The 19807-nt window shown below is 36.3% G+C and overlaps 2 protein-coding genes across 2 annotated transcripts; one reads left to right on the forward strand and one right to left on the reverse strand.

The window, feature by feature from the left end:
- Positions 1 to 11711: 11711 nt before the first annotated feature.
- Positions 11712 to 12734, reverse strand: LOTGIDRAFT_125805 (hypothetical protein; the record flags this gene model as incomplete). The annotated part of the gene is made up of 3 exons (XM_009062377.1): positions 11712 to 11887; positions 12334 to 12440; positions 12631 to 12734. The coding sequence occupies 3 exons, from the start codon at positions 12732 to 12734 to the stop codon at positions 11712 to 11714; spliced, it is 387 nt and encodes a 128-aa protein (XP_009060625.1).
- A 2619-nt stretch (positions 12735 to 15353) lies between these two features.
- On the forward strand, positions 15354 to 16469 carry LOTGIDRAFT_165359 (hypothetical protein; the record flags this gene model as incomplete). The annotated part of the gene is made up of 2 exons (XM_009062378.1): positions 15354 to 15448; positions 15509 to 16469. The coding sequence occupies 2 exons, from the start codon at positions 15354 to 15356 to the stop codon at positions 16467 to 16469; spliced, it is 1056 nt and encodes a 351-aa protein (XP_009060626.1).
- Between the last annotated feature and the right edge of the window lie 3338 nt (positions 16470 to 19807).

A 19807-nucleotide genomic window follows, 5' to 3' on the forward strand; every position in this document is an offset into this window, starting at 1 on the left:
GGATAACTCGCAAAGTATACATTTGTTCAAAATGGAACTTTGCATACAATTACCTCATATTGTGAGCCACTTTGTCTTAGAATTTCGGTTGTTTCCGCTTCTTAGTGCAAAAAAAGGAACAGGTTTTGGAAATTGAAAATTTTCAATTTTTGACCTTGACCTTTGTTGACCTTGACCTTTGTAGGATCAAACGTCATTGGCATTGGCTATCTATTTGTACTTTCATATTTGCTGTCCTATGTCAACTTCCGGTTTTATAGTCGTGTGCAATTAGAAATTTTGATGACGTATATCTCTTGATCTTGACCTTTTTAGACCTTCTCTTTTACAAGATCAAAGGTCATTGACCCTGGCTATCTGCTGATACTTTCATTTGTGAGGTCTGACGTCTACTTCCGGTATTAGAATCTTCTAGAAAATGAAAATTTCTCTACTTTAGACTGTTCTTGCGCTTGATCTAATTATCGGCGAAGGTTGATTTTTTCGGGGTCTTCTGCAATTTGCTACATTTGCAAAGTCCCACTCTGTGCCACGAGTGGCTCTAGTTTTTATTTTTATTGGGATTCGTCAAAAAAGCAGGTCGGCGGGCCCGTAATCCAAGTTTATAAATTGGTGTCGCCTAACTCATCGCAAAAACACAAATTTAAAATGACACATACTCTGTCCAACATCCTGATCTATCAGAAAAACTTAATCAGAATCCTATAATCCCTTCATTAGATAGAATAATTAACGAAAAATAACAGAGCATACTAAAAATCCCTTATACAAAATAACTTCCTTGATTGCTTAACATCCGGTCTTTTTTTGACAGAGTTATTGACATACGAAACTTCGCATCTTGCTGTAACTGCCCTAAGAGTTCTAAGAATGTTAATGCGCACAATTCTGTTTAGTTAATAAAGTTTATTGAAATTACAAATCGTTGAATAGAATGATTAGAATAACAAACAGGTAAGTATACTGCCATAGAAAACATCAAACTTGCTGTACATGTGTGTACGTGCGATTAACTGAAATATACAAATACAAATTTCTGTCAAAGTACAAGCATAAATCAATTAATAGATGACAAGATAGTAAGATGACAATACACAGTAATCTAGCCTACTGCTTATAATATGCTAATAATATGCTACTGCTAATAATATGACAAAGGCTTTTACAATAGATGTCACAATAACAAATGTAAACAAAAACAAGTTTACATTGTGATGTCAATTAATTAGCTGACAAAAGGCTTAAAATGCTTTTACTGCCAAGGAAAGCATGCCATGGAAAATTCTACTATGTCACGTGTCTAAGATCAACCTAATATTATGCACTCAAAGACGACCACAAAACGAAACAATACTGATGCCATGCTTGACTGATAACGATACATTAAAAATATGGAATCTCAAATGCACTATTTAGAAACGAAGAAAATAATAATAAAATGGCCATAACATTCCGGCCTCCTAATTGTATATAAATCACAATTACTAATACTATTTCAAAATGGCCATAATAACATACAAAATACAATTATGGATTAAGTCATGATGTTATTAAACATTACAATCTATAACTTTGTGTCTGCTTCTAAAAGTAAAACTAGTTTATCGATAGGTCGATCAAATTCACTGTTCTTAGATTTCACTTTAACAATTCTCACTAAACCAATTTGTCAGTTTTTACTTCTATTACCTTTCCTAAACACGAGGAATTTCTGGAAACTGTATTGTCCACTAATAATACAATATCATCTTTCTCTATGTTACGTTTCGGCATAAACCACTTCTGTCTCTCTTGAAGCATGGATATATACTCTTCACTCCAACGTTTCCAAAATATATCTGACAAGTATTGGATCTGTCTCCATTTTCTTCTAACATAATTATCAGTTTTCTGAAATGTTCCTAGGGGAAATGATCCAGAATTGTTTAACAATAACAAATTATTAGGAGTTCAAACACTTAAATCATTTGGGTCTTCTGAACAGAGTGTTAAAGGTCTGCTGTTTATGATATTCTCTATTTCACTGAATAAAGTTTGTAACGAATCATCATTTAAACGAATACACTGTTCCTTCATCAATGCAAATAATAACTTTCTAATTGTCCTAATTTGCCTTTCCCAAATTCCACCGAAATGGGAGGCGGTTGGAGGATTGAATTCCCACTTGATTGAGTCATTCAAAAATAAATGCTTAAGTTTCTGCTGATCTATTTTTCGAAATTCTGCCTTTAGTTCTTTGTTGGTTGAAATAAAATTTGAATCATTGTCAGATTTCATGATGCGAACTGGTCCTCGTCTATTTGTAAACCGTCTTATCGCGTTTACACATGAGTCCGTATCCAACGAATATGCCATCTCGATATGTATTGCACGAGATTTTAAACATGTAAATACCACACCGTATCTTTTTACAACACTACGTCCTTGTTTTATTTCGTAGGGTCCGAAATAATCTACACCAGTGACGGTGAATGGGGGCTCGTCACCAATTACTCTTTCAATTGGCAAATTTGCCATCTTTTGTTCACCTGATTTTGCACGATAATGACGACAGGTAACACACTTTGATACCAGACTTCTTATAGCTGTGCTAGCTCTTGGCAACCAATATCGTTCTCGTAACTTTGATAACATCGAGTTTTTACCAAAATGGCCCACCTTCTGATGAACTTCCTGTAATATAAGCTCGACATACGAGTCTTTAGGCAAGATAATTGGGTGCTTCATATCATATGCTAAGTTTGATCTCTGCAAGCGTCCACCAACACGGATTAACCCACTTTTCATATAGGGGTCTAATTTCAGTAATGAACTTTCTTTTGTTACATTTAATGACTTTTGAAGACAAGTAATTTCTTTTGGGAAATGATGATGCTGGATATACTTCATAATTTTATTTTCTGCATCTTCTAAGGTTTCAAGTGAAAGAATAGGAAAGTTATTCTTACTTGGAAATGAGTTCTTCTTTAATCTATCATTTCTACCATTTACTAACCTAGCTCTCTTCTCAGGATCTCTTTCTTCATTTAATAAACTGGTATTAACCAGATTTCTTTTCTGAACCCAATACTGAAGATTTTTCATGCCAGTTATCATCCAAGCTACCATTTTCTTCAGTTTGAACCATGATGAGAAGTAGTTTAAGATTCTATCCATGATGTTTAGATTAGAATTATCAATATCTGTTGCTGCTGTTATTAGTTGTACTTTTTTCACCTCAATGTCATTATCTGGTAAAGCAAGGTTTAGTTCTGTTACAGGCCATTCTGTCTCTGGTTTCCAAAGAAATGCTGGACCTTGTAACCATCTCATATTTGAAGTACATTGTTGACCTGAAATACCTCTTGAAAATTCATCTGCTGGATTTGATTTTGTATCTACATATCTCCATTGTGAAAGTTGCGAAGATTCTCTGATAAGGCTAATTCGATTCGCTACGAATGTCTGAAATCTAGTGGTTGTATTAGCTAGGTAACGTAATACACTGTAACTGTCAGTCCAATAGAATATGTCTGTATCTTGGATAGTTGTTTCTAGCTGCTTGGTTACCATTTGGCTTAGACGAAGTGAAGTTACTGCTGCTGTCAATTCTAGTCTTGGTATTGTTATTCTTTTTAGTGGTGTAACTCTTGATTTTCCCAGTACAAGAGAACAATGTATCTTATCATCTTCGTTAATATGGCGTAAATATAAAGCAGCACCATATCCAGACTCACTGGTATCTGAAAAACTGTGTAGCTGACAGGATTTTACTCTTCCGAAATTAATAGGTTTGTAGCATCTTGATAGTGAAACTTCTTGAAGGTTTGGTAAATAAAATAACCATTGATTCCATTGCTGTAATATATTTTCAGGAATTTCATCATCCCACTGTACTTTTAGCTGACATAGATTTTGTAGAATGATTTTTGCTGGTAAGATTAAAGGGGCAGCTAATCCTAAAGGATCATATATCCAAGGGTGTCAGTTTCAGCATCCCAATAGACTCCCAAGGCTCTCTCAACTGGCAAATCATCACTATCCAAGTTCAAATGTCTAAGTCCTTTAGCATGCTGTTCATCAGGAATAGTTCCCAATACATGTCGACTGTTACTCATCCATTTTGATAATTCAAAACCACCTTTGCTGCAAATGTCATTTAGGTCCTTTACCAATTTGATAGCTTGATCTTCATTCGGCAGAGAACGTAAGCAATCATCAACATAAAAGTTTCGCCTTAAAGTTTTTGCAGCTTCTTTGATTGATTCAGTCTCATAATCTTGTGATGTTCGTTGCAAAGCAGATATGGCACAACTGGGCGATGAAGTAGCACCAAATAAATGCACTGTCATTTTGTAGATACATGGGTTGCTGTCAGTGTCACCATTGGGATATCACAAAAACCTCAGGTAATCTGTGTCTTTTTCAGGAACATGAACCATGTAATACATTGATGTTATGTCTGCCATTATAGCTATTTCTTCTTGTCGAAACCGCAGTAAGACGTTGAGAAGTTTACTGGTTAAATCTGGTCCACTAAGTAACATCTGGTTTAAAGAAATACCATGAAATTTTGCGGAACAAGCAAATACAACTCTTATACTAGGTTTGTTGAGGTTATATACTCCATGGTGAGGGATATACCAAACATTCTTGTTATTTTCTGTTTTTTCTTCTTCATCAATCTTGATGGCAAATCCTTTGTCTATGATTTTGTTCATAAACACTGTATAGTCTTCTTTAAATTGTGGATTTCTATCCAGCTTCTTCTTTAAATCTTCCATACTATTTTCAGGTTTTTCATCTGTAGGTCTTTCAGGAAAATCGAGATTTATTGATCGATGAACCAAAGACTCTAAATTATCTATTTCACCAACATCATTTACTTGACATCTGTTGACGATAATGTTATTGACTGTGTGGGTTGTATCTGCCTTACGTTGTCGAACAACATTCCATACCATCCAACCCAAGGCTGTTCTTGATGCGTGTGGAGAACCATATTCTCCTCTGATGACTTCTAATGGTGTGTATGCATCTGCTATGCGATTCCCAATGAGCAATCATATCTCAGCATCAATTTGAGGTAGTTTAACATTCTTCAGATGTTTCCAATTTGCAACATCCTCTTCAGTTGGAATGAGGTCATGGGTGACTGGCATTTTATCTTTGGTATATACTTTTGGTAGAGATACAACATTCTTCATGTCTAGAACTAAGATTTCAAGATTGTGTAAAACGTAATAATTCTGCGTTTGCCCATGATGCCCAATTGTCTCCTAAGATTGACTGTACAAAGGGACGCACTACTGCCATTATCTCTGAATGCATAGGTTTGTATGAGTTTATTAGCACCTTTAAGTCGAATTAGAACAGACATTATATTCATAGTACATACACCTTCTCCGGCCTCCGTAGATTCACTACAAGCAGTGGCTTCTGAATTGCTTGAATGTCTTTCATGAAATTCTTGATCATGTAAAATTGTGGGATGCCACCTTGAACATGTGTCACATTTTAATTTAGTCTTACAGTATTTGATTGAATGTCCTTCTTTCAGGCAACCAAAACAAAGTCTAACACCTTTCAAAAAGTCAATTCTTTCTTGATAGGTTTTTTTCAAAATTTGATAACAATCTGGTAAGCAATGATTTTGTCTTTTACAAAATAAACATTCCGCTGCAGTTTTACTATTGTCTTTAGGCCTACTAACAGATGTTGTTAAAACCTTAACCTTTTTGTGACTCTTAAAATGTTTATTCCTATCATCACTTAAAGCTTCTCTGCCATAAGTCGGATGATGAAATGTAACTTTCTCATTTTTATGTTTTGACGTCTGATACAAAGTTCTCCACTTTTCATGGAACAAATAAGGTAGTTTCTTAATTAAGATCTGCATATTTTTTTTATTTTCTAAAACTTTAACATCTTCAAAGTTTTGAACTGCTGCTTCGCATTCACTGAGAAATATTCCAAAATTATCTTAAACTTTTGGATCATCTGCTGCAATCTTGGTCCAATCCAATGCTCTTTCAGCGTATGTTGCTGCAGGCGCTTCTGGATCTCCATAGCGTTCTTCCATTTCCTTAAGTGCTGCTGGAAAGCCTACACTGGAATCCATATGACCATAACCAGTGATTATTCGATTAGCCTCTCAAGTTGTATAGTAATCTAACAAGTTCATTTTTTCATCAACACTGTCAACAGTACTCGTAAAGTAATTAAATTGTCTCATAAATTTTCTATACTATGTCATATCAGCTCCACTAAATTTCTTAATATCAGTTTTAGGTTTTTTCATTTCTCGCACTACTGACAAAACAATATTTTCAGTTGTCGTTTCAGAAGAAGTAGATGAATTTAAGTTGCTACTACCATTAACATCAACTGGATTGGGATTTTCTTCCGTCTTAACAGGTGTTACTAAAGAGCTGTGAGCTGGTGGTGTTGAGGGGCGACCATTTGACGTTTCAACTTCACAGGAAACTCTAATTTCAACTTCAAAGTCAATGTCAATTTTAGCAGAAGCCATCGCTAATTCCATTTTAAGTTCCAACATCTCTTCTCGTTTCCTAATGTCAAATTTAGCTTGCTCAATCTCCTGTTTTTCTTTTAACAGGTGCATTTTGGCTTTAAGTTCTGCAACTTCTTTTCTAGATTTATTGTCAATAGCTGAACTATCTTGAGGGTTTACATCAGGAAAATTATTCTTAGATGATAAAAACCAGGGTGACCCAAAGTCTTGACTAATGTTCTGATTCACTACACTGGCGTCTCCAATATTATAATTGTAATCATCATTCACTATTTGAAGTGTTTTTTCCTGGTTGATTTTCTTTGAAACATAGCTCCATCCATATTATCCATACTATGCTTCACTTCACCTTTTGAATGTCAAAAGTATAACACGTTAATAGAATGTAACTGCCAGTTCAGGGTTCTAAGAATGTTAATGCGCACAATTCTGTTTAGTTTATAAAGTTTATTGAAATTACAAATCATTGAATAGAATGATTAGAATAACAAACAGGTAAGTATACTGCCATAGAAAACATCAAACTTGCTGTACATGTGTGTACGTGCGATTAACTGAAATATACAAATACAAATTTCTGTCAAAGTACAAGCATAAATCAATTAATAGATGACAAGATAGTAAGATGACAATACACAGTAATCTAGCCTACTACTTATAATATGCTAATAATATGCTACTGCTAATAATATGACAAAGGTTTTTACAATAGATGTCACAATAACAAATGTAAACAAAACCATATGATGGGAGATAACTCTTTGTGCTCTACATGGGGAAATTAATTGTGGTCCTTTTAATGCCAGAAATGACGGTCCCACACTCTCATATTTTACATGCACAAATTTACAATGACAACTGACAAAATATGAAATATATAGAAATATTAAATATAGTGTTATTAGACAAATCTCTCCTGAACAAGTTTACATTGTGATGTCAATTAATTAGCTGACAAAAGGCTTAAAATGCTTTTACTGCCAAGGAAAGCATGCCATGGAAAATTCTACTATGTCACGTATCCAAGATCAGCCTAATATTATGCACTCAAAGACGACCACAAAACGAAAAAATACTGATGCCATGCTTGACTGATAACGATACATTAATAATATGGAATCTCAAATGCACTATTTAGAAACGAAGAAAATAATAATAAAATGGCCATAACACTTGCCTAGCTCCGTATAGTCGCAGATCTAGACACGAACCTCATCACAAGCCATCTTGTCCAAGGCTACAGCTTGAATGATATCAATAAATTCTCAAATGCTCAAAATATTCCCAATTTTAACCGTGTGTATTTACTGAAGAAGTTGCAATACCGAACTATTTTTAAGAGTGGAAGCGTATCTGAGTTACGAAACTAGAAAGACGATTAGGAGGATTTTTAAAGACAGTTCGCACCACAATGAGTTATTTCGTCCTCATTAACATTACTGTGCTTACATTTTTATGTTTATTCACTTAGTATTTATCAAATAAAATTCATTCTTTTCATATGTGTCTTAAAAAACACCATGTTTAATTAAGTTTTACAGTCTGTTTTTTCTGATTTATTTCCCTTAATTTTATTGATCGCTCGAACGTACCTGAAAACTAGTCTTTTCTTAGAAACAGGGATGGTTTAAGAGGTGTCGGTTTGAGATTCTTCCTTCTTACTTAAATTCAACTTCTCCACCGATCTTATAATAAATTCTACAACTGGCTGTGGAGAGTGATGTCCTCTTTTAAATCGCACCTTTTCCTGTATTGTTTGTTTTAAGCATTCTTCAGCCGATTCTTTGAAGTTAAGAAAGTTTTTCAATTTCAATCTGCACTTATAACACAATAGTAAAATTCGTAAAGATCAAAGCTCGACCTTACATTTGGGCCAGAAAATTCTTTAATCATTGCAAGAAGACCATCTTCTAAATTAGCAGAGTTCAATTTAATTAAGATTTTGGCAGTAGTTTCGTTGCAAAGACAACAGGCTGGATTAATTGGTTTGAGCGGTGTGGAATCGTCTACTTGCGGTTTGTTTACATTAAGTCTAAGTCGTTTCGCCGTGCGTAGTCTTCGGCTGTGAAAAGATGCACCCGTCGTTTCGTCTCACTTCCGGTATTTACGTCTACGCGTGAACTATTTTAAACATGGCTGGTCAATAGGTCAGGGTAATATCTCCGATAGGTAGAATTTCTCTGTTGATCAGGATAAGTTATTGAGTCTCTTTTCTAGAAACTTCTGTAGAAGATAACTCTGTTTGGAAAACAGACCACATTTTCTACTTCAATTTTAAACCTTAAAAATGGCAAATAAAATTTACATACTAGATCCAATCTTTAAATTATACGATCCGATTCGTTACTCATTTAACATGAAAAAAGAGGATTGTGGGTGCAGAAGGTAATCAGACGTTCAACAATTCAGTGAAAACAAATTCTATACCCTTTATAACTTTATTAACTTCTCACTTCTTAGAGTAAAGTTGTTGTTGTTCACAGATTGACTACAAAATATAACCAAAAAAAAGTACTAACATATTGAAAGCTCCCAAAAAAGACCTATACACCCTACATTCCATCAATTCTCCCCCCAAAAAGACCTATTCACCCTACATTTCATCATTAAATTAACTCATTTAAAAATAGGATGAGTTTAATTTTTTAACATTTTGCAGAACAATCAAAAACTGTCCTTAGTTTTCCTGGTTTGTGTGGATGACAAATTCCATGATGTGGTAGATAACATCTTCTATTTTGACTTTCTTCACTGTTAATTTCATCATCTTCAACTTGTACTGCAAACCCCTTTTCAATAACACCATCCATAAATGTCTTGTAATCTTGATAAAACTTTTGACTTTTCAGCATTTTACTTTTAACACCATATAATCTTGGTAATGCTTGATTACTGTTATCTGTGACTATAGGAAATGGAGACTTGAATGGTAAAGGTACAACATAATCATTATTTTAAAACTTACTGGCCTTTCTAAAATCGTTTATCTTCGTGGGATAACTCTTTCTTCTCATCAGCAGCTCATTCTGGAAAATATATTTCATATGAATTCCTTACTGCCTTATCAATTCTGTTAAGTAATGTTTTTGTTTTGACCGTAACAAGAAACGGAAAATAATCGCAAAACTTTGTGCTTAGAGAGCTCAATTCTAACTAAGCTGCCCAAGTAATGATGGAGAGCAGATGCTACCATATTACTGTCCTTACGATTCTGGTGTTCAAGCCAAACAAATTGGGGTCTTAGGCAAAGCTAGATTTTCCATAAGGTTAAAGAAAACTGTAAACGTATCCTCAACAGAATTCATAAGATCATAAAACTTCCGTCCCCTTCGACGATGCAGTATGTACATGGCAGTGACAATACGCTTTTCTTCATCATGTACTTCTGAATATTTCAGTTGCAATTTGCATTCACTTCAGACATCATTAGCAGGGTGTCCAAATCCGAGATTGAAGTCGTAGACGAACGCACTATAGTATAAGGCGTAGGAGATTTGCGCATCATTTTGCTCCTTAAAAAGCTGATGCATTTTCATAACGTTCAAATCAACAGGTAGGTATTCCCGGCCAGGGGCACCTCGTCTCGCATAGAGGCTTGCCCTACATATGAATGATTTAACGTGATCATGCACTAATTTCCGCTTTGATGTATTTTCGACGCTTTTTCGAGCACCACCACGATTTTCAGGCCTCACGATTCCCTTGTCAAACCAGTACTTAGCAATATTAGCAAGGCGATCCTTCTTGACACCTGAAACAATAAACTGAATGAATGAATAAAAGCATAAAGTCATTTCAAGGCATACAGGCGGTACTGGCATCCTGTTTAATTTTATCAGCGGTCGAATATAGAAGGCTAAATAAACGATTCAGTTCGTTTCCCGAGACAGTAGCTACACACACACCCTGGATATTATGTAAGCAAGAAATGCACGGAATTTTTCCAAGAGCGCTGTGTCTTCCTTTCTTACTCACAGACCGCTTTGATTCACTAGGACAGCGCCTCTTTTTGCGCCTAACAGAGAGTACAACAGGTTCGCTAATTTCATCAAAAGTGTTCATCATGAATCCATAAATCCAATAAATTTTGTCCTACAGTCAGTCTCAACTCAACGTGAAGCGAGCGATAAGGGCTCTGCCATATTGGATGACGTAGCTTATGTCGTGATGCACTGATTAGTCAAATGGAGCTATCGGCTATTGCTAAAAATAGAAGGTGGCGCATATCGCCTTATGCAATAAAATGGTATATTCAACCGTGAAATGCGACGGACATATCTGCTTCTGCGAACAATTGAATGTTACTATCCAATAGAGAGTTGTGTAAGCTATTTGATAGTACACTTAGGTCAATATTATTGACTATGGCGTTTATCGGTATTTGCGCATGAACTCTTCATATAGACTTGACGCGAACGCAAAGTAAGGTGGTTTTTTACCTTTCCTACCATTGATATTTGGTGGGGGGGGGGGGGGGGGTCCAAATAATTATGACTTATTGTACGAACGTGTGACAGAAAACTAAAAAAACCTTTTAAGACGTCTTAAATATTTGGACTACAAAGGTGTCACAGAAAAAAATAAAATATATGAAGCGCAGACATTTCCTGCATAACACAACATCCAGGATTTGCCTTGACGTTCATGTTGTTAGTGTTGCATACTTCCAGTACAGACAGGAATATGGAGACAGACCAGAACAGGCTAATGAGTAATAAACTAATTCTATGTCTTCAATACTTCTTTTAAACTCTATCAAATTGTAAATTGCACATTACAAAATAAATGTCTAAACAATTTTACAGCAATTATAAAATAATAAAATACCAAAACAAAATAAATTCCATGCATCCATTCTAAATTTAAAGTTGGGAATTGTACAATTTATTTCTCTATCGGGTTACAAAGACATTTTTGCGAACCATGATTTTAATATAACAGACTAGATATCAAATATGTAAGCAATCTCTATAGCAACCGCTGTAAATAACGGACATAATTTTTATCATTGGACATGTGCTTCTCAACAGTAAGCTAAGCTTTTGACCTTGTACTTAGAAATCATCATGTTTCTCAAGATATATAAGAGTTGGCAAAATATTTATCATAGGACATAAGTAGATTGTAATTTAAATTTAAGTCCTTTATATTTCCTGGCCGGAATTACACTGGTTTCCATCAGGCAGACAGTGACTAGTTACCGTACTGCATTGTTAAAGCGGGTTATCAGATTTTGAACGTCTATCACTTTGTCTGGTCGCTCATATTCACTACAAAGAGGAGGGGGGACCTTCAGCAGTTTAACACCATGCTCATTCATATGTGAGACCTCTCCAAGACCCATCGCTGTGGCCATTACTGTTTGTACATAGTCTACAAGAATAAAAAGTTTAATCTTTAAAATACTTGTATATTACCACTGAAGCATTTTAACTTCGAAATATAGAAATCTTTGTTTTTACATTAAAGGGATTGTAAAGAGGTTTTCTAAATTTTGTATGTGTATCGGGACACTGATAACATCAATTTGCGCCATTCCAATTTCCATTCCAACGTCTGTGGTTTTTGCAATTCCACTATGGCGTCACCGACAGTGATCTACCGGAAGCTACTATTGATATCTATGCAGATCACTATGAGTGATCAGTGTCCCCAATTCACATACAAAGTTTAAACAACCTCTTTACAATCCCTTTAATTAGATACACCCACCCGTCTAACACCTTGTTGGTGTATGTAATACATGAAGAATCCAGACATTAATGACCAACACTTGACTTGCTTAGCTTTTAAAGATCAGTACTACTTGGATCACTTACCATATGTGCAGTCTACCAAAATTCTTCTGACAGAATAATCCCCCTTCTTAAACTTTGGGTAGACTATCTTGTACCGTGCTCTGCCATCCTTTGTTACTGCTTGTTCCCTTTTTCATTAAAACTAATGTAGTCCATTTGTTTCATACCGAAAATCACTGAAAAAAATATGAGAACAAAAAGCAAATCTTTTCAACTAATGTCAAACAATGGGTAGACACGGAGTTCATTTCATATGCAAATTATTCAAATTTGTGCATATCATGCTGCGCACTGTGGGGCATTTTATCACATTTTTACTTGCAAAGTATTCCATGGTAAGAAAAGTCAATCATTTTGGGTGCAAAGTGGTTTATTACAGAATGGTACCCCTCCAAGGCTGATGTCTGTTTGCATGACAACATTCTTTTTCACTTGACAGTGACACACAATTCCCTGCAGCTTTTCATACACCTTTGTTCCTGAAATAAAATTGAACATTGACAGAGGTCTTACACATTACAGGGACATATGTTTTATAACCAATTTTGGGATGTACAGATGAACAGACGGACTAGGGCAAAACTTCCACTACGACAGGGGGCATAAAAACAGCTGAAAATAGCCACATATTGCATATAAAAATGTACCTGAAATGTTTCAAACAAGCGTAAGCCACGGCTCTGTGTTCAAGGCCCTTATTAAGATATACTTTTCTTTTATAATTTTACGAATTGTTAATAAGAATTATCAGTGCCTGGTTTAAGCCATTTTTGTGCCTTTCTCTGCCCTCTAAAGACCCATGCTGACATGCTGGAAATTCATCACTGTGTCCATCATGTACATTTATGATGTGGTTCAGAATAGAATACCACTTAGCAACAATAACATCCTGGTCCTGTCCTTTGGAAGAGGCAGCAGTCCAGTAAAGATGGTTGACAATATTTTTAATCCATGGCTGAAGGTCATTGTAGTCTTTTCCTATTGAAAGTTTAGCCAACTTTTTCATTAAACCTGAAAAATAGCCATTTCATTATATATTTTACCTAACATAATGTGTTCATAAAACATTCATGCCACAGTAAAAAAAAAACCTGTTAATATTGTCAATAATAGTAAGTACTTTTAAAAAACTTCATTTGACAGCATTTTAAGAAACTAACCTTTGGCAGCATGCCACACATCCAAGTGGTGTGTTGTTTCTGGCATCTCTTCCCGTATCCACTTTGCTATCATTTTGTGTCCATCTGTTATGATTGTCTTAATTGGGATATCATGGTGACGGAAAAACTTGACACTCCGCACACTAGTCAATCGGCTTGTCGTGTTGAGCTTATGAGTCGGTTGTCAGAACAGATTCAACTTTTTCTTGTAATAGTTAGTATCTTTTTTCTTCCAAATCATTTCACTGACTCAGAAGCAGCGGCTTGGGTCAATTGGGTAAAAAAATAAAAATAAAAGTTCGGAATTTATTTGCTACACTCAGAACTTTTATTCTTTTTTTTTGTCTAAGTATATCTCCCGATTACCCCTAGGGCGCCGGCGTCCCGCGTAAAGCCCGCGCGGATGTCGTGGTCCGTGGTGGTCGGGGGTTTCGGGAGATGAATCCTTTAATATTTCTTCATGGCTACACAAACTAAAAAAACTTAAACGAGCGTAAGTGCCGGTTAACTGAGGCCGAATTTACTGATTCGTCTAATTCAGACGAATCATGGCCTCGGTTTCTTGTCATTGACAGTAGTGACCCTGATAGGTCTTTATCATCATTTGACTGGACTTGCCAGTGAACCAAAATCGACAAAAAAATTACGTAATGGGTCTTTGTTGGTTGAATGCTCACGCAAAATTCATTCTGAGCTGTTATTAAAATCATCCACACTGGCTAATATCCCTATCAAAGTTTCACCTCATTCCTCTCTGAACTCTTCCAAAGGGGTCATTCGACATCCAGACCTCAATGGATGTTCTCCTGAGGAAATGAAGAAGGAATTACAGGATATTGGAGTCACGAACGTTGATAGAATATCCATCCGTCGTGACGGCCAATTAATTCCAACCAACACATTCATTCTGTTATTTTACCGACCTAATTTACCATCCGAAATATAAGTAGGCTATCTGAACATTAAAGTTTCACCATATATACCAAATCCTCTCAGATGTTATAACTGTCAACGCTTCGGGCATGGAACTCGAACTTGTAAGAGTTCGATTCGGTGTGCGCGTTGTGGTCAGTCTGGGCATGACAACAAGGATTGCACCGAAGCTCCTTGTTGTTGCAATTGCAATGGAAAGTATGTTGCCTTTTCCAAAGACTGTCCAAAGTGGCAAACTGAAAAAAAAATTAATAAAGTAAAAATAGAAAATAAATTATCGTATCCCGAAGCGAGGAAGGTTGTAGAAGACGCAACTCCATCTACTCCTTCCGGAAAGACTTTTGCTAATGTCTTTAAGGCTTCTACCAAATCGGCGGAATGCCAAACTGACATCACTTGGCTGACACGGTTACCAGTAGCGTCTCCGGCCTTATTACCATCTACTTCTAAGGCAATACCATCTACATCATCCGCTACCCAGGCTTCTCAGACTGAGAAGTCAGTAGCTGATGATAGTTGTTTAAGTCTACCAACTAAAGACGTTCAGCCAAAAGGGACTGGTAAGCAGTCCTGACAAAGGCATAGCGAAAGTCTTTCTTAAAATGACAAGTCCGGCAAAAAAAAAATGGATCCTCCTCCAAAAAGGGAGGAAGAGATCTTTTGAAGTCTGCCATATCTGATAGTATAGATATGGAGGCTTCCGAGGTTGATGCGGAAGTTCTCAACCCCCCTTACCGCAAACCTCGTAGTCCAGTCAAACCACCCTGACAATGCATCAAAAAAATAATATAATACAATGGAATTGTCGAGGATTAAGTCATAATCTTAATGAAGTTCAGCTAGTAATGCAACAATACAATCCATTGGCTATTTGTCTCCATGAGACTTTCCTCAAGCCAACGGATTTGCGTTTAGTGCCATTTAAACATTTTGTTTCCTACCACCATTATGGCACTGGTGATAATAAGGTCTCGGGTCGTGTTTCTATTATTGGCAATAGGAATGTCGCCCAGTCCGAAATCACACTATATTCTCCTCTGCAGGTAATAGCCGTGCGAGTTACACTTGCCTATTACCATTTGCTCCATCTACTTACCACCTAGCTTATCATTGAACCCAAGAGAATTGGATAACCTTGTTGCCCAGCTTCCTTCTCCTTACATTTTGTTAGGAGATTTCAATGGTCACCATTCTTTCTGGGGTAGCTCCGATGATAATAGCAGAGGAAAATTAATAGCTGACTTCATTTATGACAATGATCTTTGCATCTCTAATGACGAATCGCCTACGCATTTCTGCTCAAAAAACAAATCTTTTTCTCATCTAGATCTGACAATTAGCTCTCCATCTTTGTTCCAAGATTTTTCTTGGAGTGTCCACGACGATCTCTGCCACAGTGATCATTATCCTGTAATTCTACGAAATAATGGTCCTTCACCTGTAGACAGGCCACAAAGATGGAAACTCTCCAAAGCTAATTGGCCTCTCTTTGAGGCTCTTTGCATTTCTTCTTTTCCTCAAGATGATCTAGATGAGGCAGAAGACCAGATGGAATTATTTACCACCATCTTACAAGATGTATCGGGTCAGGCGATTCGTAAAACCTTGGCAACTCCAAAACGATTCAATAAACCATGGTTTGAAGAACGCAATCGTGCTCTACGACTCCTTGAACGTTCTCCTACTGATAACAATGTAGCCTCTTTTCGCATTGCACGGGCGAAAGCCAGGCGGGCTATCCGCCAAGCAAAGAGGTCGTCATGGCAGGAGTACGTTTCAAGGATCAACAGTCGTACGTCTTGTAAATCCGTCTGGGATAGGATTCGTAGGATCAAGGGTAAAGCGGATACAATATCTGTGAACCATCTACAAATAGATGGTTCAACTCTCACCACTCTTCCAGATATTGCTAATTCCTTGGGCCACACCTTTTCGTATAATTCTTCCTCTAACTTTTCCTCGGATGCTTTTCGGAGAGTAAAACTCCCGGAAGAGAGGAAAAAACTTAATTTACATCAAAAAACGAGGAATATTATAATGATAAATTTAAGATCTCGGAATTAAAGTTTTCTTTGAAACAGGCTCATGATACAGCTACTGGGCCTGATGATATCCATTACCAGATACTAAAGCATCTCCCTTACACAACATTAGAAAAACTTTTATGTATATTCAACCAGACTTAGGATGACGGTGTATTTCCTCCATCTTGGAGGATCGCTACCATTGTACCTAAACCTGGTAAAGATCCTACGAATCTACTAATTACCGCCCTATTGCATTAACAAGCTGCATTTGTAAAACCATGGAACGAATGATAAATCGAAGGCTCGTTTGGCACATTGAGTCAAACAATCTTCTTACCAACCTCCAATGTGGATTTCGGTCCCAAAGGAACACTCTTGATCATCTCGTTAGATTTGAATCGTTTGTCAGGGATGCATTCATCCAAAATAAACATCTTGTAGCCATATTCTTTGATTTGGAGAAGGCGTATTACACCACTTGGAGATATGGCATTCTTCGTGATCTCTTTGACTTCGGTCTCAGAGGAAGATTGCCATTATTCATCTCCAATTTCCTACATGATAGGACGTTTAAGGTTCGACTTGGCTCCATTTTTTCAGATCCTTTTCCTCGGGATAATGGAGTTCCACAGGGTAGCATATTATCCGTTACCCTGTTCTCTATTAAAATTAATTCCATCACGTCGTGCCTTAGACGGGGGGGTTGATGGCTCTCTGTATGTTGATGACTTTCAGATGTGTTATGGCTCTACAAACATGCAGACGATTGAGCGTCAGTTGCAGCTTTGCTTAAACAACTTACAGCAATGGGCAACTGACAATGGATTTAGGTTTTCGAAATCCAAGACCGTCTGTATGCATTTCTGTAAACGAAGAGGATTGCACCTAGATCCAGAACTAAAGTTGGATGGTGCTGTCATTCCTGTTGTGCGGGAATTTTAATTTTTGGGACTCACTTTTGACAGCAAGCTTTCTTTTCGTCCCCATACGAGTCTTATCCATACTGACTGGGGAGCCGACCGAAAGGTCCTCCTCCGATTGTATCGAGCTTTGGTTCGTTCCAAGCTCGACTATGGGTGTCAGGTGTATGGATCAGCTCGTCCATCCTATATTAAAGAGCTTGATACCATACCGTGACAGGCTTTCATTGCAGTACGCTATCAAGATAGAATCATTGCCACAACATCCTGCTTACTGCCCCGTATTTAGACCTTACTTTGAACACCTGTACGAGGCAAAGCCTCGTGCTGTTTCTTCTTTTGGAGTCCACATTCAACCCCTTATGTCAGCGGCTGGTATAAGCCACGACAGTATTGCGGACTTCGTAATGACCACAACTCCACCGTGGTCGATTGCTCCATTTCAGATAGACTTCAGTCTATCGAGCAACAAGAAAACTCAGACAAGCTCTATAGTTTTTCAATCTAAATTTCTAGAACTAAGGTCTAAATATGGAGATTACTCAACTTTCTATAAAGATGGATCTAAGGATGGTGATAAGGTAGCAGCCGCTACAGTTACACCATCCGAAGTTCTATCTGTAGCTCTACCATCAGCAGCCTCCATTTTCACAGCAGAACTCATTGCCATTTTACAGGCACTTGAGTTCTTTCAGTCCTCTACATCATTAAAAAAAGGTATTATATTTTCTGATTCTTTGTCCTCATTACAAGCTATTTATAACATCCAGCTTGTACAATGTGTACTATGTGACCTTTCTGTGATATTGATAGGTGTTTTATTGTTTTAGTTTTTTCATTATTTTAACGTAGTCTGGAGCTACATAGCCCGTTTGGTGCTGATGCTCCTTAATGCATTTCATTTCATTTCATTTCATCTGTCAGTCCGACTAATCAGTTTTCAACACTTTTTTCATAATGCTTAAAGATATTAATTTGATTTTCAGTATGAATTTTTTAGGACTAATTTCAAAGCAAACAAATGTAAATATATACCTGAACTAATTGAATATCAGCAACAGTTCCCTCATCTAAATCAATCATATTGTAACTTCCATACTTTGCGCAATGGCCAGGGGTGTCACATCTTCCATTACAACTGGTATTATCTGTGACATGATACAATTCAGAGACGCAGAAATTCACAACTGCATCAAACAAGACGTTATTGAAATTATCAATTACTTATGTATAAATTAATTTAATATACATGTATATTTCTTTTTTATTTGTTCATTTGTGTACTATATTTTGTACGAAATAAATATATTATAATTATTGTTTCAAAGAGTAATGACAACTGCTAGAATTAATGAATTCAATAAGAAATGTGATGCTTCATTTCAAATTTATACTCTAAAAAATAGAAATTTACGCCCCAGAGATGTAAACAGGGAATTAGATTGGGTTTTATATTTACATAACTCACATTTCTGTCTCATAAGAAGAAATGAAAAAAGTTTAGGTATTAAAGAAATAAAAGATAATTATGGACAGGTATGGAAAACATGTAAAGATGTTAATACCGTAACACAACTATCACCTTTGAAACTAAACGTATTTTCAAGTATGAGTGATGATACTTTATTCGCTTGGGATTGTGAAACATATTCAGAAAGTGAAACGAGTAAAGCAATTCCTTATTCCTGTACGTTAATTAATTTAGAAAAACTAAGAAAAAAGTTACATGATCGAAAGTATCTTTCCAAATCTAAATCCTACTGATAATGTTCCATAATATAGTAGAAGTATTTGTAGGAACAGATTGTACAGATCAAATGTTAAAATATTTCGGTCAATATGATAGAAGAGATTAACATTGATTTCTCATAACGGTAGTGTTTCTTAAGAAAGACGATAGCATTGTTATTAAAAAGAGTGACAAAGGTTCATGTTGTGTGATTCTGAATAGGGAGAATTACGTTTCAGAAGCAGACAATCAACTGAATAATCCTAAACATTATGCCATTTTACCGAAACCAATTTTCAAAGAAACTGCTAACATGATTAACAATATTCTTGCCGATTTAACCAAAACTAGTTATCTCAAACAGAAACAATATGACTATCTGTCTGCCAAACCTATTTGTCGCGAGAGACATTTGTACACTTTGCCTAAGAATCCAATCAAGCAGTGGTTTATCTCGAATAAAATAAAGGCAGCCCGATTATATCTGACTGTAGTAGTGAGTCGTATGCAGTGTCAGAATACATTGATCATTTCTTACTACCTCTAGCATGTCAACATCGCGCCTACCTTAAAGACACAACCGATTTTGTCAATAAAATAAAAAATCCTCGAGTTCCCTCTAATGCTATTTTAATTTCTATCGATGTTTCTTCTTTGTATACCAATATCGATAACACTAATGGTTTAACGGCAGTTCATAAAGCTTTAATAGAAACCCAGATCCAA

Source organism: Lottia gigantea (genome assembly GCF_000327385.1).
Source record: "Lottia gigantea unplaced genomic scaffold LOTGIsca_51, whole genome shotgun sequence".
Lineage (NCBI taxonomy): Eukaryota > Metazoa > Mollusca > Gastropoda > Lottiidae > Lottia > Lottia gigantea.